The 17,948-nt window shown below is 43.1% G+C and overlaps 1 protein-coding gene across 2 annotated transcripts in view; it reads right to left on the bottom strand.

Annotated features, from left to right (window-relative positions):
- The window catches only part of PTPRM (protein tyrosine phosphatase receptor type M), a 605,027-nt gene that overhangs the window by 339,630 nt on the left and 247,449 nt on the right, over window positions 1–17,948 (bottom strand). For both annotated transcript variants that reach the window (XM_074352449.1, XM_074352450.1), the window contains exons 4-5: window positions 14,848–14,926; window positions 3,140–3,255 (exon numbers count right to left, since the gene is read on the bottom strand). In XM_074352449.1, the coding sequence (XP_074208550.1) occupies window positions 3,140–3,255; window positions 14,848–14,926 (195 nt within the window). The remainder of the gene's footprint in view (window positions 1–3,139; window positions 3,256–14,847; window positions 14,927–17,948) is intronic.

The raw sequence follows: 17,948 nt of genomic DNA on the forward strand, positions 1-17,948 counted from the left end.
GCCTGCTGCCTAGTCACCTAGCTGTGGAAATGAGAAGCCAGCACTGCAGAGTGGAATTAATCAGTGGTGAAGAAACAGGGGTGTACTCTTCCCGGTTATGCCATTTACCTGCTTGACGCTGGACAATCCTGCACCTCAAACTCCTCATCTGTAAAGAAGTACAAGACCATGGGATACACCACGAAACTCTGCAAAAGGCCCAGGGGAGAACTCAGAAGATGGTGACCCGAAGTGCTGCCAGTGACCACACGCCACAATATCTACGTTCCCCAAATAGAGGATGGATTGTTGACTTCCAGATCTTGACTTACTATTGGGAGGATTCAAATGATAAAAAATTTTTTTCTCATTCAATTTTCTGCCTGAACCTTAGAATTATTTTGAGGAGCCAAGTGAGCTTGGAAAAGCATTTTTGAAAGTGTTAGAACATTAGAGTGTAAGGAAGAAAAGTCCATATTCATACTTCTAGACTAGAGAGGCCTGGTTTATGACTCCAGGTCTGCTTCTCCCATAACTTCTATTTATTTTTTATTGTTATCTTCTTTCTCAGTGGGGAGAGGTCATTAGGTTTATTCATTTTTTAATGGAGGTGCTGAGGGCTGAACCCAGGACCTCAGGCATGCTAGGCATGCACTCTAACCCTGAGCTATACCCTCATCCTCTTCTCCCCAGAACGTCTAAAGTATGGCCTGAAGCAAAGGGCCAGGGCCCGGCAAGGCAGCAGGAGGGCTGTGGGAAACCATCCCTGCTGCAATTCCTTCGTGCTGCTGGAAACCATCTCGCACAAAGACAGGTTAATAGAAGCCATCCTTGCAAGCGAAGGACACTAGTCATTTCATCAGCTCTTAATAAAATAAACATCTCCCCACATGATGCCTATCCAATCAGACGACATAAATTATTTACCACTAAAACTATTCCAACATCACAAAGACCCAGAAACCACACAGCAGGCTGAGTCCAGGGCAAACTAAGTGTCACTCAGAATTTCAAGGTCATCCCAGTTCTATGTTTATCATCACCCCACCTCGACACGACCCTTCTCGAGAGCCATGGGAGCAACATGCAGACCCCGTACATGGGAAATTCAACAGGACTGAGGCTACCCCAGACCAATTAAATCAGAATCTGGTGTAGACCAGACTTCTTTTTTTTTTTTATAACTCTCCACATCGTGCCGTAGTGGCATCAGGACGGGGAGCTCTCCTTTAGCTACCCTCAGGGTGGTAGCCAGCTCTCTCCCCACTGCGTGATGCAGTCTCTGAAACAAAGCCTCCCACTTGTAAGAGGAAGCAGGCAAAGACCTCAGTTCCCAAGGGAGTGCTCGAGTTTAAGCAGGAGCATCCGAAGTCCAGGATGTCTGCAGAAACAAACAAATGAAAAAAGCAAACTGTACAGCAGAGGGAACTGCAGGCAGTATTTTGTAACAACCTATAATGAAAAAGAATCTGAAAAAGAGTGTGTGTGTGTGTATATATATATATATATAACTGAATCACTGTTCTGTACACCAGAAACTAACACAACATTGTAAATCAACTAGACTTCAATTAAAAAAAAAAAGGCAAATGGTATTTTCAACTTGCCTGCAAATTCTTAGGCATGTCTAAGACCATTGAGGCCACAGCTTAGACTTTATATTGTATTCTCTCAACATTAAAACAAATATCAAAAGCAAAATAATACTCTTCCAAGAAAAATTAAGACTTCCAGAGACATCAGAGACAAGAGTAGCTGCATTTTGAAGAGGCAGTTACCGCACTGGGAAAATGCCCGCTGCAGTCGGCTGTCCCCTCGGTTCCCATGGCTGGTCAACCCTGAGCAAACCGAACACTGAACACCCCCTGGCTGAGAAAACACTTCTCAGTCTCCAGCATAAGGGAGCTAAGACAACTGGATGCAGGATGAAAAAATAAGTCCTGAAGACGGGGACAGCAGGACGTGAGAAAGAAAAGAGAGTGACATCGAGGTAGAAGGGGAGAGCGCTGTGTGCAGAGGCCCCACCGGATTTCAGAAGCCTCCTCCAGAAGGCTCCCCCACTGGTCGACCCAGTACTGACGAAGCCCGGGACAGCACACTGGCTGTCTTCTACGTCCCCCAGAAATGGAGGGGTAAAAGGACCATTTACTCCAGTTGTGACGGTGAAAGGGAAGGAGGGATTTCAAACTGAACATCTCCAGGAGCATGTGACACATCTCCACGGTCGGGACGCCGAGGGTAGAGACACCGGTGGGAGGCGGGGAGCCGTGGGCCTGCAGGGAGCCGAAGCCACACGTGCAATCAGACGCGCGGAAGGGTCAGAACACCAGGCGGCTCGGCAGCAAATTAAAGGAAGTAAACAATCAACCAAAACCAAACCAAAGCAAACCCACTCTCGGATCTGGAAGGAAAGGCGGTAAAATGAACCCGAGTCAAGGTGGAGAACGAGCAGTCTGAAGATGAATACTCAACGAGAAGAAACCAGGATGAAACTGGAGGATTCTACACGGGAGACGGAGCCCAGAGGCTGAGAGGGGGGGCACGCTGGTTAGCGGGGACGGGTCACCTAGTCTCGCTCATTCTGCCAGAACCCGCCAGACCCTGTATGTGCCCCAAGACTGCCGGCCGTGCGAAACACAGAGTTTGGAAAATAAGAAAACAAGACCCACAAATAGTGATTACACTACAAAATGGCCACTTCAATGCTCAAAACTAAAAGATGGACATTTAAGTAATTCTATTAATTTCTAAGTTTGGGCTTATCTCGGTGGACATGAAAATCAGGAAACAGCCTGGAAACCTGTGTGTGTGTATGTGCGTGTGTGTGTGATTCTTTGAGTTTTCCTCAAGCGAAGAGGGCGGGAAGGGTCCTATGTTTTGGACTCTGACACACCGCTCGAAAAGTAGTCTGACAACAAGATCTTCCAGGCTGAGCAGATGCAGGAGGGAAATCGCGACGTACAGTAACTAGCCTGTCCAGAGCCCCTGGCAGCCCGGCCACTCGCAGTGGAGGAGGAGAGGAGGCAGATAAACCCCTAACATTGCCGCTCCCCCATCAGCGGGCTCTGGCCGACCGGGCTCTGGGCCCCATCCGGCCTGGGGGACCCGCACGCCCGCCGCCCACGGGCTCTCGCTGAACCGTGAGCACCAGTCGCTGTACCTGTAACCAGAGCCTGTCGCCGGCCAGGGTCCTGCCGATCGCGCTGCACTGGAAGGTGGCAAACTGGCCCGCGTTGACTTCCACGTTCTGAATCCGCAGGAAGTGGGGAGTTCTGGCTACACAGAGAAAGAAGAATTAAAGAGATTAAAAGTGGAGATCTGCAACTCCCATGGGACATGTTGACTCTATCTGCAATTTCGGGACTTTCTGCTTTGTTTACCTTTGAAGAAAATAAGGCTTTTGCCTCTAAGAGCTTTAAAGACTGCATTCTGATGGTAAAAGGTACTGTGGAAGCCTTTGGTGTGCTCTGGAACAGAACACACAGCCAAGCTTTCCAGGATAGAACCAAACAGAAAGAAGATATTTTATTGTTCCTGCTGTGCAAATTATCGGCGCTCAGCAGTCTTCTTGTAATAACAGATCTGTATTAATAAAGATTATACTGAAGTCTAATTGATGTTTTGAACAAAAACATATTAGATATTTATACTAGCAACATGAAAAGAACAGTAAGACGTTAAATGATGTTGCCAAGGAAACTTTTTAAGCCAAGCACAGAGCTGTGAGTAATATATATTTTAATACCACTAACTGGTACGCAGCAGTACTCGGGTAATATTTCCCAGCTACCAAAAATACCATCCCTATAGACAGACTGAAATTACGCTGGGACTGGGAGAGTGCCACACTTTTTGCTGATTCTTATTTCCAATTCGAGAAGAAAGAATGATTTCAACTGCTAAACAGCATTAAGTCTCATAACCTTCACTGTCCATGGGGGACAGCTGTTTAAATAAAAGGTAATTCTATTTGATCTGAGACACACAGACCAATTTCGGCAGCATGCTGAAAACACGTGTCAAGGAGCTGGAGTGACAGGAGGGGAATTCAATTTTACGGTAACTGCTACTTTTAGGAAAACGTTCCCCCATCACAACAAGGACAGAGCGGGAGGTTAGCAAGAGGCGGGGTGGGGGGAGGTCAGGAGGCAAAATAGGAAGAAAACAGGACGGTGGTGTTTTCTGGGAGGGATGGAGAACCTGTGCAACGGGAAGATGTTTTTTATGCCTTGCCCGTTTTCCCCCATGTCTTTAGACCACGTCTAGACACATTCAGAGAATGGCACCCCAACCTTGAGCACGCAGAGATGACAAACAAGCACTGATATTAGCCTGCGAGGAACTTAATTAGGAGTGGACAGAGATTACTACCCCAAAACCAAGAAAAAGGCACTTTAATATCAATAACACACAGAAATCCCCCGATATTAACTTGGAGACCTCCAGCGGTTCAGACAATGTGTTCACGCTGCTTAGCGTGCAGAACGTCCTAAATAACTTCCAAAAAAGCAGTGTTAACTGTGAGGCATGGTTTCTAATACTAGCACACTAACTGAAAATGCAACAAACGGTTTCTCATTAACTTACTCAACTTATCTTTGGTCAAGAATGAGTCTAGGGGCAAAAGTCCCCAAATCGAACGTCTCTTCTACTCTCTGTTCCCGAGAAGCTGAAAGACCCCTTGTTTTTAGCAAACGGGAAAAGGCACCATTTTTTTGAACACTTCATGTGCCAGGAACAGTTACTCACAACTGTTCTGTGAGGAAGGCTTTTTCCCCCCCCATTTTACACTTGGGTCCTTGGCCAGTAAGCGTCAGAGGCTGAGCTGACTGGAAACCGTGGTTTGCCCAGTCCCAAAGCCCAGGCACTGCCCACCAGGCCGCACTGCCTTGGCGACCTTGCAGCGCAGCGTCCGCCTTGCCCGAGCCTTCATCCTACCGAGAGCAGCTCCCTGTCACACTGTTGGGATTTCAGCTGCTCCAAAGGCCCTTCTCGAATGCTCTTCCCTCTAGAAAGCTTCAGGGGTTCTCCTGGCTTGCTGTGGCACCCCCACAGTGTCACCTGTCCCCCCTCAGACACAACGTGTACAGCCCTGGGAGGACGACACGCCCTGTTGGGGTTGTCGGGAATACACTGTTGCCTTAATCACCTGTGCGCGCAATGAGCAACGCTCGGGGTCAGTGCCTCCCGCCCTTCAGACACTTAACGCCTTAAGTAACCTGAATTCACGTTATTTAATTTAATGAATACAGCCGCAGCCACATCCTTGAAAGCTGTTTATTTGTGATTTTGACTTCTGGAGAATTCTCCTCTCCCACCTCACCTCTGACACAGTGAACAAACTGACTATATGAAAATGTATGGCTATGATTATTTTAGATTAACCGGCACCAGAAGTCCCCAGCATTCGTAGAGATCATTAAGAACCTAAGATGTGACTAAATTAACAGGACTACTTCGGAAGCCGGAGAGCTGTTTTCTTGCTGAAACATATGGATCTCTAACACAGGTCACTGTGGGGCACAGGCTGCTGTAACACACTGGGTCTCTAACAGGTGTTAGGTGTGCAGTCAGCTCTCCTGATAACTTGGTTAAAGGCGTGTTATACACTCAAGGCCCTGGTCTGCAGTGTCACCCCACTTGGTTAAGCCCAGGGTCACTTCAGAGCCTTGCGGAAGCGTTGTTAAGTATTTTGAGTATCATCCTTGGTATATGCCCATTTAGTTAAGATACTAAAAATTAATAAAGAAGCTGTGGTATACTTATACGATGGAATACTATTCAGCCATAAAAAGACAACATCATGCCATTTGCAGCAACATGGCTGTTCTTGGAGAATGTCATTCTAAGTGAAGTAAGCCAGAAAGAGGAAGAAAAATATCATATGTCACTCATATGTGGAATCTAAAAAAAAGAAGAAGAAGAAGAAGACAAATGAACTGAAATATAAAACAGAAACAGACTCATAGACATAGAATACAAACCTGTGGTTGCCAGGCGGCAGGGGGTATGGGAAGCGACAGACTGGGAGTTCGAAATTTGTAGATACTGACAAGTCTATGTAGAATAGATAAACAAGTCTATACTGTGTAGCACAGGGAAATACATACAAGATCTTGTGGTAGCTCATGGCGAAAACGATTGTGGCAATGAATATATGTACATTCATGTATGACTGAAAAGTTGTGCTCTACGCTGGAAATTGACACAACATTGTAAACTGACTATAACTCAATCAAATAAAATTAAATAAAAAAGAAGGAATTCTCAAACTAGCATAAAAACATACTAAAAATGAAAAAGTCTCCCCTAACTATCCATTAAAAGATTTCTACGTGCCACTCACTCATGTCTCGGGCCGTGGCTCCCTCCCCTGCACCACACCTGTGACTGCTCCTTCCTCCTTTTCCTCCCTCCCCACCTCCCAGGGCTGCCAAAAGTTTCCAAATCCCTCTTGCTTTTCTCAGGCACTACATTTGATTTCCCTTAACTTCTCTCAACCAGAAGGGCTCATCGGGGTGTCGCGGGGACAGCACAGCCCTGCGTCCACCTCTCCTCCGGTCCATACAGGGGTGCAGGAAAGGTTCCCTTTCCGGTGGCGGCCTTTCCCCTCCTGTGACCATCATCGGAAAGAGACCTGCAGCCCTGCGAAGGCCCCACACTTTCTGATTAGCACGCGGGTAAAGCTAAAACATATTCAGTGTGGAACATCTCACGGACTAAAAATGAATTTCATTATTGAAATTTTTAGGTTCATTCTTTATCAGGCATGTCAGGAGACTTATTTTGGAAGAGCAAGGGTGACCTACCCACGTAGTTTTCTTTTTTCTAATGTTATAACGTATTTCTGAACTGCTGGATATTAGCATAATTTATGCATAATTGATGGCATTTGTAAGTTTTTTCATAAACGTGAACAGCCTATATAATCTTTCGTAAGGTGTAAGAGGCCTGGATTCTCCCTGCCTGGTGCTATGAACCCTGAAGCTGTTTTCAGTTGGGAAGCAGCGGGAGGCTGATACTATTTTGAGAGTGGGATTTTGGCACATCGGTGTTCCAGCATCAATACTTCAATATAGGCTCTTACTACCTCTGAACAGAAGCGAAAGTTCCTAAACCCAAGCCTTAGTGGGAATTTTTTTTTTAATTTGCAAAATAGGGATTAAAAAAATAGCACCTCTTTCATAGACTTGGAATACAGATGAGAGAAGAAAATGCCAAGTCATTCTGCGTGCCTGGTACTTAGCCTCAAAAGGGTTCATTATTATTTAAAATAACTGATCTATCACTGGAAACTGGGAAAGATCCCAAGAAAAAGAGCTCTCCAGCCAGAAAAGTTTCAAGCCCAAGCTGAGCTGCGTGCTCTGAACCTTGCCAAACTACCTTAACTTTAACACAGGGCACCATTAGAGTGGAAAATTTCAATCCATCCAATACTCGAAAAGAAAAATTCTCTCTTTCTCTGCAAATTTATAGACCCATTTGTCTCCTGGACACCCTTTCAAAGTGCTATGCCAGCTTTCTTCTAAAATCTGCAGGACTTCTAAAAACTAAACATCTTCAATGAATATCAAAAGGTTTTTAGTACAACTCTCCCATTTTTCTCATTTCTGCCATATTCTGTGGCTCCTTACTGAAAAAGAAAAAAAGTTTGTTTTTTTTTAAAAGAATAGAGGTTTTCGGGTTATTAATTGATCTCACAACAGCCTTTGATCCCAAAGCCTGGAATGATCATTGACCAGGATGCAAATTTTTTTGTAGATGTTTCGTATTATTGATTCTTCAAAGCCTGCCTCGAAATACTAACAACAAAATCAGAGAACAGTCATTTGCGAGATCAAAGTGCAAACCTGAAATGGACAAGAGCAGACTGTGCTGAACCCTCTTGTATTTTCATTTACATTTTAATGTAATGGCAAAGGTTGAGATAGGCTGGAGGCCCGTCCACCCACCCGCCCTCCACAACTGCACCATCATCGCTTCTCTGTCTTTGGCATCAGCATCACAAACAAGGAAGCCAACTTCTGCTAAAAAGAATGACGGGGGCAGGAAGAGGGGGCTGGAGGGATAAACTGGGAGCTCGAGATTTGCAGATACTAACTACTATACACAAAATAGATAAACAACAAGTTCATACTGTACAGCACAGGGAACTAACTATATTCAATATCTTGTAGTAACTTATGGTGAAAAAGATGAAAACAAATATATGTATGTTCATGTACAAGTGAAGCATTATGCTGTACACCAGAAATTGACACAATGTTGTAAACTAACTCTACTTCAATAAAAAAATATATATACAAAAAGAATGCCTGGGACTGCTTACTCTAACGCTGAAAAAAAATCTATTTTGCAAATAATACTTTTTTTACTTTTCAAATGGACACTGTTAAATTACCCCATCTAAGAAATCAATCTATTTAGCTACTCAGGGTTACAATCTGCAGCTAATTAACTCTAGTGGGCCTGAAACGCATAATAACAATAACAATAACAATAATAATAATATTCATTGAGCTCTTAGAATATGCTAAGCATGGCTATAAATCCATTATGTACATTAACTCATTCAGCCCCTACATTCACCCTGTAGGAGAGCATCATTAATGTTGCCCCCGCTACTTGAATGAAGTTACAGTGCCACAGAGGCCAGTAACTCTTGTGAGCAGGAGGCTTTTAACATGTTTCAAGACAAAACTATTATGTTTTGCTTGAAAGGTAAGAATGGACCTTAATGGAATAATCTGTCAAGTGGAAAAATAGATTCACCATTCTTATCAAAGAAAAATAAGCCGGGCACCATATAAAAATAACTTGGATCGGTCGCCCGCATCCTGAAGAAGAATGATATTCCTTTGGAGAAAAACCCAAGTTATGCTCCTCCATGTTTAAAACGCCAGTTCTGAATCCTAAGTATCTCTCAACCGAAGCACGTGCGTTTGTCTTCATTCAACAGAACATAATTCAGAAAACAGTTCCGCTTTTTTTTTTTTGCCACTGTTATTCTTCTTTTAATCACACTGTTTAACGTCTTCATAAAAATCTAAATTTGAAAGTAGGCAAGTGATGTTTGAGTATGCAAATAAATCTATGAGTGAAAAATTAATTTTGTTTTGTAAAGTAAGAATAAATTTGAACTAGGAAGCCATATTACAAACTCAGCATTTGTTAAATGTTTAAAGAGACTGCTGACTTATTTCATATTGCAAAGTAGTAACACAGAGTAGTGTTGGATTTTGGATTCATTTTATCCATTACACGGCATATGGGCTTATGAGGGTTTTTTCAATCTTTTTCATTATATTATTATGTTTCCAAATTGGCAGAAAAATAATGAGGCATGATTCTGTGCAATTTTTAGATTTCAACATTCAAGGCATCACATATGCAAATAACATTATATTTAACATGTTATATGACAACATGTAAAAACGATCACTATAACCCAGTGGGATTTATCCTAGGCGTGTCAGGTTGATTCAACATCCAAAAATCAATCAACAGAAAACACCCTACTAACAGAATAAAAGAAAAACCACATGATAATCTGATAGACGATGAGGTTCAGGAAATGCCACCCCAAAACATGACACCTTGGCACATTGGATATTTTTAAGCTGAAGTCTGAGAAAACAGCAGAAGCAAGAAGGTCACTCTGACCTTTCCCCGCCGTCTCCCCTGAAACAGATCATCAAACTGTCATGTGAGAGGTGCCCTCTCTTTACCAGAGGGAAGAGCATCCTTGTCTCCAAAGACAAACGGACACTGAGAAGAACTGGAACACACGTCTTAAGACGTGTTTACCACGCTTGCTGTTGAGTCTTTAACATACCATTTTCCTCCACGAATGCCTGCTCTTCGTCAAAACTAACATAAATACACTCAAAACTGGCAATAAAGACACTCAGGTCTGTTTCTTTGGGTCCTCATTTCCTACAGAGCTCCTGTGTCACATAAAACACACACGAAATACATCTGAATGCTTTCCTCCCCATTGTCTGTCTTTGCCAGTTTAAATTTCAGACCCAGCCAGGGACCCTAAGAAGGTCAGGGAGAACTTTCTCTTCTCCTACCTAGATAAAGAAAAAGCATTTGCTAAAATCCAACACCCTTTCATAATTGATTCATACAAGTAGGAATAAAAAAGAATGTCCTTCCTGATAATACGCATCTAAGAAAAACTCAAACCCGCAGCTGACATCACACTTAATGGTGAATGGCTAGAAGTTCCCCTCCTAAGACAGGGGCACGACGAGGATGTGTGTTCTTCCTACTTCTACTCAGCCGTGGCCCAGAGGTCTAGCCATGACCATTAGGCAAGAAAGAGAACAAAAGGCATCCAGATTGAAAAATAGGATGTAAAACTAACTCAGCTTAAACAAGAGACAGTTTGGAAAATCCTAAGGATCCAGGAAAATCAGAGCTTATAATAAATAAGTTCAACACGGTCTCAGGAAACAAGGTCAATACACAAAAATCAAACACAAAAAAATGTATTTCTATACATGTGCAATGAAAAATCCAAAACTGAAATTGAGAAAACAATTCCACTTATAGTAGCATCAAAATAAAACACATAGGAATAAATTTAACAAAAATCAATATAAAATTTGTACCCTGAACACTATAAACAGTATTGAAGGAAATTTTAGAAGATGCGCATAAAAGGAAAAACAGCCCATGTTCATAGATCAGAACACCTAATATTGTTAAGATGGCAATAACCCCCCACCCAAAGCAACTCCTATCAAAAATTTAGCTGGCTTTTTGGCTGAAATTGGTATGTTTCTCTGAAAATTCATATGGAAAGGCAAGGGACCCAGAACAGACAAGACAAGACTAAGAAGGAGAACAAAGTTGGAGGATTCACAGATCCGTATTTCAAACTTACTTCAAAGTTTGTGTCAAAAAAGTGCGGTGCTGGCAGAGGACAGACAGGTAGATCAACGGGATGGAACCAGGTGTCCAGAAATGAGCCTTTACATTTATATCAACTGACTTTCAACAAAAGAGGCCAAGACACTCCAGTGGGGAAAGAACATCTTTCAACATGTGGGGCAGGAGTAACTGGATATCCGTATGCAAAAAGATTGAAGTTACACCACTTCCTTAAATCATATATACATATTAACTCACAACAGATCACAGACCTCTATGTAAGAGTTGAAACTATAAAACTCTTAAAGGAATTATAGTGTAAGCCTTTCTGATCTTGGATGAGCAAAGCATTAACAGCAAATGACGCAAGCAGCACAAGTGACAAAGCAGAACATGGGACTTCGCTAAAATGAAAACCTGTGTACCGCAAAGGACGTCATCGAGAAAATGAAAACATAACCCACCAACTGGGGAGAAGTATGTATCTGAAAGGAACCTGTATCCAGATATATTTAAAAAACTCTTAGAGCCCAATGGTAAAAGATGAATAACTCAGTTAAAAATGGGAAAAGGATCTGAATAGTTACTTTTTAAAAAAAGACATAAAAGTTGCCAATAAGCACATGAAAAGCTGCTCAACATCATTAGCCATGAGAGAACTAAAACCACAAAGAGATTCCACTTCAAACCCACAAGGATGGCTGTGATTCAAAAAGACGGATAATGATAAACATTGGCAAGAACATGGAGGAATTAGAACCTTCATATCGTGTCGCTCAGAGTGTAAAATGGTGCAGCCAGTTTGGAAAACAATTTCACAATTCCTCAAAATACTACACATACAGATACCATGTGATCCAGCAACTCTACTGTTGAGTCTACAACCAAGAGAACTGAAAGCAAATGTCCATGCAAAAGCCTGTACGTACATGTCCACAGCAGCATTACTCACAGTAGCCAAGAGCTGGAAACAACTTGATTGTCCTCCAGTTGATGAATAAAGAGAAAGTGTGGTCTGTTACACAATGAAATATTACTAGACTTAGGAAAGAATGAAGTACTGATACACTCTACAACCTGGATGGACCACGAAATGTTATGCTGAGTGGAAGCAGACAGACACACAGGACCACGGTCGCACTGAATCAAAGTACGGAGAGAAAGCAAATCCACAGGGACAGAACGCACATTAGTGGTCGCCCAGGCTTCTGGTGGGGCTGGGGGAAATGGAGAATGACTGTTAAAACAGGGACAGGGGTTCATTCTGGTGTGATGGAAATGTTCTGAAACTGACCGTGGTAATGGTTATACAACTCTTGCATATACTAAAAACCACTGAAGCCTACCCCTGGAGTGGATGAATTGCATGACATGTGCTGTTAAAATGCTGCAAGGCTTGTCAGATATCAAAATACACCACAAAGTAATCACAGTAATACCCACATGTGCATAAGTTACAACCGACTTAAAAACAGGAGACAACATTACGAAGTGGAAAAAATGCTTCTTCAGTTTCTCCTACTAGGATTATTGAACCAAACTCAAAATATATTTTTTTTTGCCTGTATACCAAATGACAAAAATCATCTCTGTTCATTAGAAGTAGTCCGAAGCCAGAGAGCTGTTGGTTCTGCACAGCCATCTCTACATTTCAGGCTGATCCTGCACCTCACCAGCCCTCCACGAAAATCAATTTTATGAGCAACTGTATAATCTTAACAGAAAAGCTACTTTCAAAAAAAAGTCATAATGCCTACTCATAAACCTATATGAATCCAAACAGGAGCCTTTAGAGCAAAGTAAATACAGTTGAGCAGTTTTGCATCTTTTTGGAAAGCACATTTTCAGATATGCAATATTTATGCTCCTTTACAATGTAAATTTAATGAGCAGCAGCCTTTCAAAATAATTGATTATTATTTAGAAGTCTTGATAGGAAATTCCTTAGAATACAAATTAGAAAGCTTTCCATTTTAAGACCAAACGATTTCCTTCTTTAAAATCTTTATTTGCATGTTTTCCCCATAAACTTCGAGATTCAGGAAAAAAATAACTACAGAAAGGCTATCATCAAAACCATTTAAAGCTCACAGTGCAACACGTCATGGTACAATCCATCACCTCAGGACAGAGCCTGTTCTGTGATTCTGTATCTCCCAACAGCACTTTGCAAAGCCAATTAGGTATTAGCACCAGTATTCTCCAAAGGACGCACCATAAACGCCATTTCTATGGCTGCAGGCAGCTGGGCTTGGGAGAAATGAACAAAACTGCAGGAGACACATTTCAGGAAGGCTCTGATAGAAGGAAAAAACGTTAAGTCTTTCTATCTTCCTGAAGGCAGTGACTCAAATCCTGTGGGATGGGAGTGACTACATTTCAGGAGCTATTTTGTTGGCCAGCGGCCACTGCACCTGCACCCAGAGCAGCAGTGACACCTGCCTCATGGCCAGTTTTGCTCTGAGAAATGGAGCAATCAGCACGTAGTATGCCTACAGTATTATCGTCTTTTTATCGCCTGGTAAGAGGCCAATCAGAGGCTTGGACAATCACACACATTAGAAGTTCCCATGGCATTTTTCCAAGCCCGGGGCTATTACTCTGAGGATTTGGCCAAGTTCCAACTCAGGTAATTATATTCTGCTTCCTAAATTTGCCCTGCTGTTCCCATTAGATACAGCAGTGCTTGTTTACTCGTCTTTTCGGGAAGAAAAGGGGGGATAGATTCCTCTTCAACTCAAAGGTCTTGCTGACAGAAGAAAAGGCCAGTGCAATGTACTACAAAGTTAACGTCTGCCTTGGTAATGAACAGGGTGACTGTCGGGCTTGCACTTGGAGCACCAGCTAAAGATCTGAGGGCAAAGCCCCACTGGACGGGAGCAGACGACGGGGTCCTGATACCCCATGGGATAACAACCACCCAGGCTTCTCCGGAACCCCCACAGGGAGCGAGCACACCATCTCTTCAACCCGTGCAGCAAAAGCAGAACTCCTGCCTGAGTCTGTATTTCTAATATCACTGTAGACACAATCATTCTCTTATGAATTTGGGGAGGGACCTTCAGCAGAGATCCAGAATCATCTGAATGGGCCAATTTCTCTTTATTGCCGGGGAACCTTAAAATAAGGCGGGCTGCCATCCCTAAGATGCTCAAAGATTTAAAGTTTGACAATATCAATTTTGGGCAAGGATATAGAGCAAATAAAACTTCCATGCTGGTGGGAATATCAACTGCTCAGATACTTTTCATAGCAATTTGGCAGCATCTAGTGAAACTAAAAAAGTTTCTATCCCGTATCCCAGCAATGCCGCCTCTAGCGATGAGCCCCGCGCAGGTTCTCAGAGGTGCACGCTGGGATGCTCATGGGAGCCGCGATGGTCGTACAAAAACTGGGGGTGGGGACTGAAAGTTCGTAGATGCATAGAAAAATAGAACGTAGTATATTCATATGGTACAATATAAGGGATTGAACCCAAAATAAAATATTAAGTGGGTGAAAAAAAGCATACAGAGTCATTTGTACAGTATATACCACTCATTAGAATTTACAAAAGGCAAACATGACTTTCTTTACTTTTTATGAGCACTTTACTTTTTATGGGAAATACCGCACCCAAACACGCACACACTCTTGCACAAACACACATGAACACACACACCCACGCACACACGCAGACACACATTTGCTGAGTTATGGTCACTCAGCTCCCGAAGCTCTATTCTGGGCTTGGCTATTTGAGCGTACCAACATGTTCCTTCAGCCCCCATTCCTGATTTTCATTTTAAAGACACTTAGAGATGTACAATGACATCACACACGAAATACATGTTTTTGAACTTCTGGGCTAGCAAAGCAGCACCTAGAGACCCATCAGGGACTCTCTGGGCAGGACGACTTCTCCAGGTTGTAGTGCCTTCTTTTAATCTGTAACCTAAATATGTCCCCAAAGATGGACCCGGATGTTGAAAAGTTGAGGCAACTTACTACATGGATGTCCCAACACCTTGACTTCATCAATAGCGAGGTAGCCTGGATGTCCAGAAGTTATGACTTCAAAAACCACCTGGAAAATTAAGAAAGATTTTCATTATTCACTCATTTCGTCTGACTTTTACCAACACATCCAATATAGAAGACATGTAGTTTCAATCGCTCATCTACTCGTGTTTCCCGCAAAATGAAACGGCTATTATCCGCCAGTCAATGCTCCAAGGGCCTAAAACTACGGGGGTGGTGGAGGCACAAACCTAGCATGCCATAAAACTGTGCAGCTCACAGCAGAAGTCATCACATCAGCTGAAATATGGACGGAACCCACCCGTCCACTGATAGATGAGTGGATAAGCAAAATGTGGTCTACACATACAATGGAAAACTATTCAGCCTTAAAAAAGGCAAAAAATTTTCAACGCTACATTATGATATGGATAAACCTGGAGGAGGACATGACCCTGAGCCTCGTAAGCCAGTCACAGGACAAACAGCACATGATTCCCTCTGACATGACATACTTTTAACAATATAAATTTTAAGACAAGAGTGGGCAAACTACAGCAAATGGGCCCAATCTGCCCCAACCTCTTTTTCTGTACTGTCCACAAACTAAGGATGGTTTTTATAGTTTTCATGGGTAGGAGAAAATCAAAAGAAGAATGAGAGTTGGGGATACAGGAAAAGTATAATTTTGTCATTGCACAGTAGTTAATCTTACATCATCTTACGTTTTCCGTGTTTTGTGGGTTTTTTTTTAATTTGGCTTAATTAATAGAAAATATAATGAATCCTCATTATTTGTTGGCCTGAGTTTGTGAAGTTGCTTACTTGATAATTTATCTAAAACCCCCAAACCAATACTTGCACAGCGTGCTTGGTCACCGTGGACACGGATAGAGTGGCAGAGACTGGTGTCCACATCCCAACAGAGGTCGGGAATGGAGAGGCTCTGGTTTCCAGATTCCCCTCTCCTGACGCAAACAAGCGTCCTTATCCCAGTCCACATTTGCACATTCTTTGCATTTTTGTGCCTTTTACTGGTGACGTTGCTGTGTGAGGCCCCCAGCGTGGTGCTGCAGTGATGTCCGGCGTTCCCAAGCACAAGGAGACTGTGATGCGTCTTGCAGAGAAAACGTGTGTTAGATAAGCTTCATTCAGGCCTGAGCCTAGTGCTGCTGGCCGAGTTCACTGTTAATGATCAGTATATCCATTAAATACGTGTCCTCACAGAAACACACATAAACCCAGGTTGTGCACCAATCGGTGGATGAAAATGTCATGACCGGAGGCTCTCATCGCGGGACTGATGCTCTATTTCCCACAGAAGCAGCGGTCCAGCGTTTACTGACCCAGCGCTCACTGTGATGGTCCAAACATAATGGCCACGAGTGAGAAGCATTAGTGTGTTTGGATTCACACCGAGACCCATTTCTGTCCAAACTCTTGGCCACTGGGAAGACTCGACCTCGTTTTTGCTGGTGGTTCCCGGCTATTATATGCAGTCATGGGATGTAAAGACATGCACACCAGAGAGAATCAATGTTCATTCAATCACTCAACAAACAACATCTCAGGAGGTAAGATGCTGCAGCCTGAGGGTCTTTGGAGCCTTGGGGAAAAGCCATTTGCTCTCAGGTAGGAAACCACTGGTTATACCACCGACTAGCGCTGTCTCCTCTGCTTGTGAAAAGCCATCCTGGATGTCAGCCTGTGAGGAGTCCGACGTCAGGCTCCCTTCAGAGTCTGCCAAACATGCTAACATGCTAACACCGCAGCACACCTGGTGCTCCCTGCCTCCAGGAAGAGCAAAGTCAGATCTGTATGCTGCCTGTCCCCTTGCTGTGCGTGAGGCAAGCAAAGGTGTGTGCCGACCATCACCGATGCTCACTGCGGCAGGAGCGCTGGAAGGTCATCTGCCAGTGCCGGGGCGGAGGGGACTGTGTGCTGCCTCTCTGCCCTCCCACACAGCCTAGTAGCTCCTGCCTGGTTTTGGTTTAAATAAAAAGCTAAGTACTCAGTAAAAAAACTGTTGGTTTCTTTTTCATAATAAGTGAAATAAAAAAACAAAAACATATACAGGAAAAGAAAAGTTTCTGCAGTGAAGAATCAGAGCAAAACCACAATGCAAATGACCTTAAAGAAATCAGGAACAGAGCTCTGAAACATTTGTTTGCAAGGACATGTCATCGAAGTAAAGGAAAAACCACCTTTCTCTAAGTTGAAGGCATTCAAAGGACAGGAAGATGCACAATAGAGATAATTCTTGGGGCTTTGTCATGCTTATTCATTTAGGCTGTTCTGAAATGACTTCGTCTTTTTTTCTCTCAAGTCCAGATGGTTTACTGAACATTAAATCTAATTTGAGATCCTCTCGATAGCAACTAATGAGCAAAAAGACAAGTCACTTGTGCTCTCACACCCAACATACCGTGCTGGGACATAATCTCGGCTCAAACGCCCATTCCACAAAATGGAATAGGTAAGAAAATGAAGGCAGATGGGAGAAAATAGGAAAGCTATAAGGAAAAGCGCAGATAAGCAGGAAGCCACAGACCATACAGAAGTGTCAGGTGTTAGCCCCGAGAAGTACCTATCCTCAATCATCAAACACCAGGTACAGAATGACAATGAAAGTTCAGGATAGGGTAAGGCTTTGCAAATAAATAAGGCATTACAAAGAAAATATTATCTTTGAAGGTACAAAACTGTCGCGTGAATCCCTCTGCTTCTTACATGCAGCTCTGAGTGCACTAATGTGACAGCCCAGTGTGTCCCCACTGATCCCTTACAACACACCACGCATCTGTTTTAAGCACACAATGCAGAGGACAGAGGCAACAGCTTAGAATAGCTCTCCTGCTCGAGGCGGGGTTATATTTCACTGCCACATCTAATTCCCCACACCCTTCTGGAGGTACAAAGCAATTCAATTGTCTTGCACTTGGTACGAAGCAATTCGATTCTCTCGTATTTGGAATAACAGCCATATCTAAAGGGTTGATGGAGTCAGGGAATGTTCTATTTTTTCCATTGGTACATATCAGGATTTCCCAAGTGTGCTCCGGTGAACATTAGACTTAGGAGATGTTGTG

The sequence above is a fragment of the Camelus bactrianus genome, chromosome 24 (genome assembly GCF_048773025.1).
Source record: "Camelus bactrianus isolate YW-2024 breed Bactrian camel chromosome 24, ASM4877302v1, whole genome shotgun sequence".
Classification (NCBI taxonomy): Eukaryota; Metazoa; Chordata; class Mammalia; order Artiodactyla; family Camelidae; genus Camelus; species Camelus bactrianus.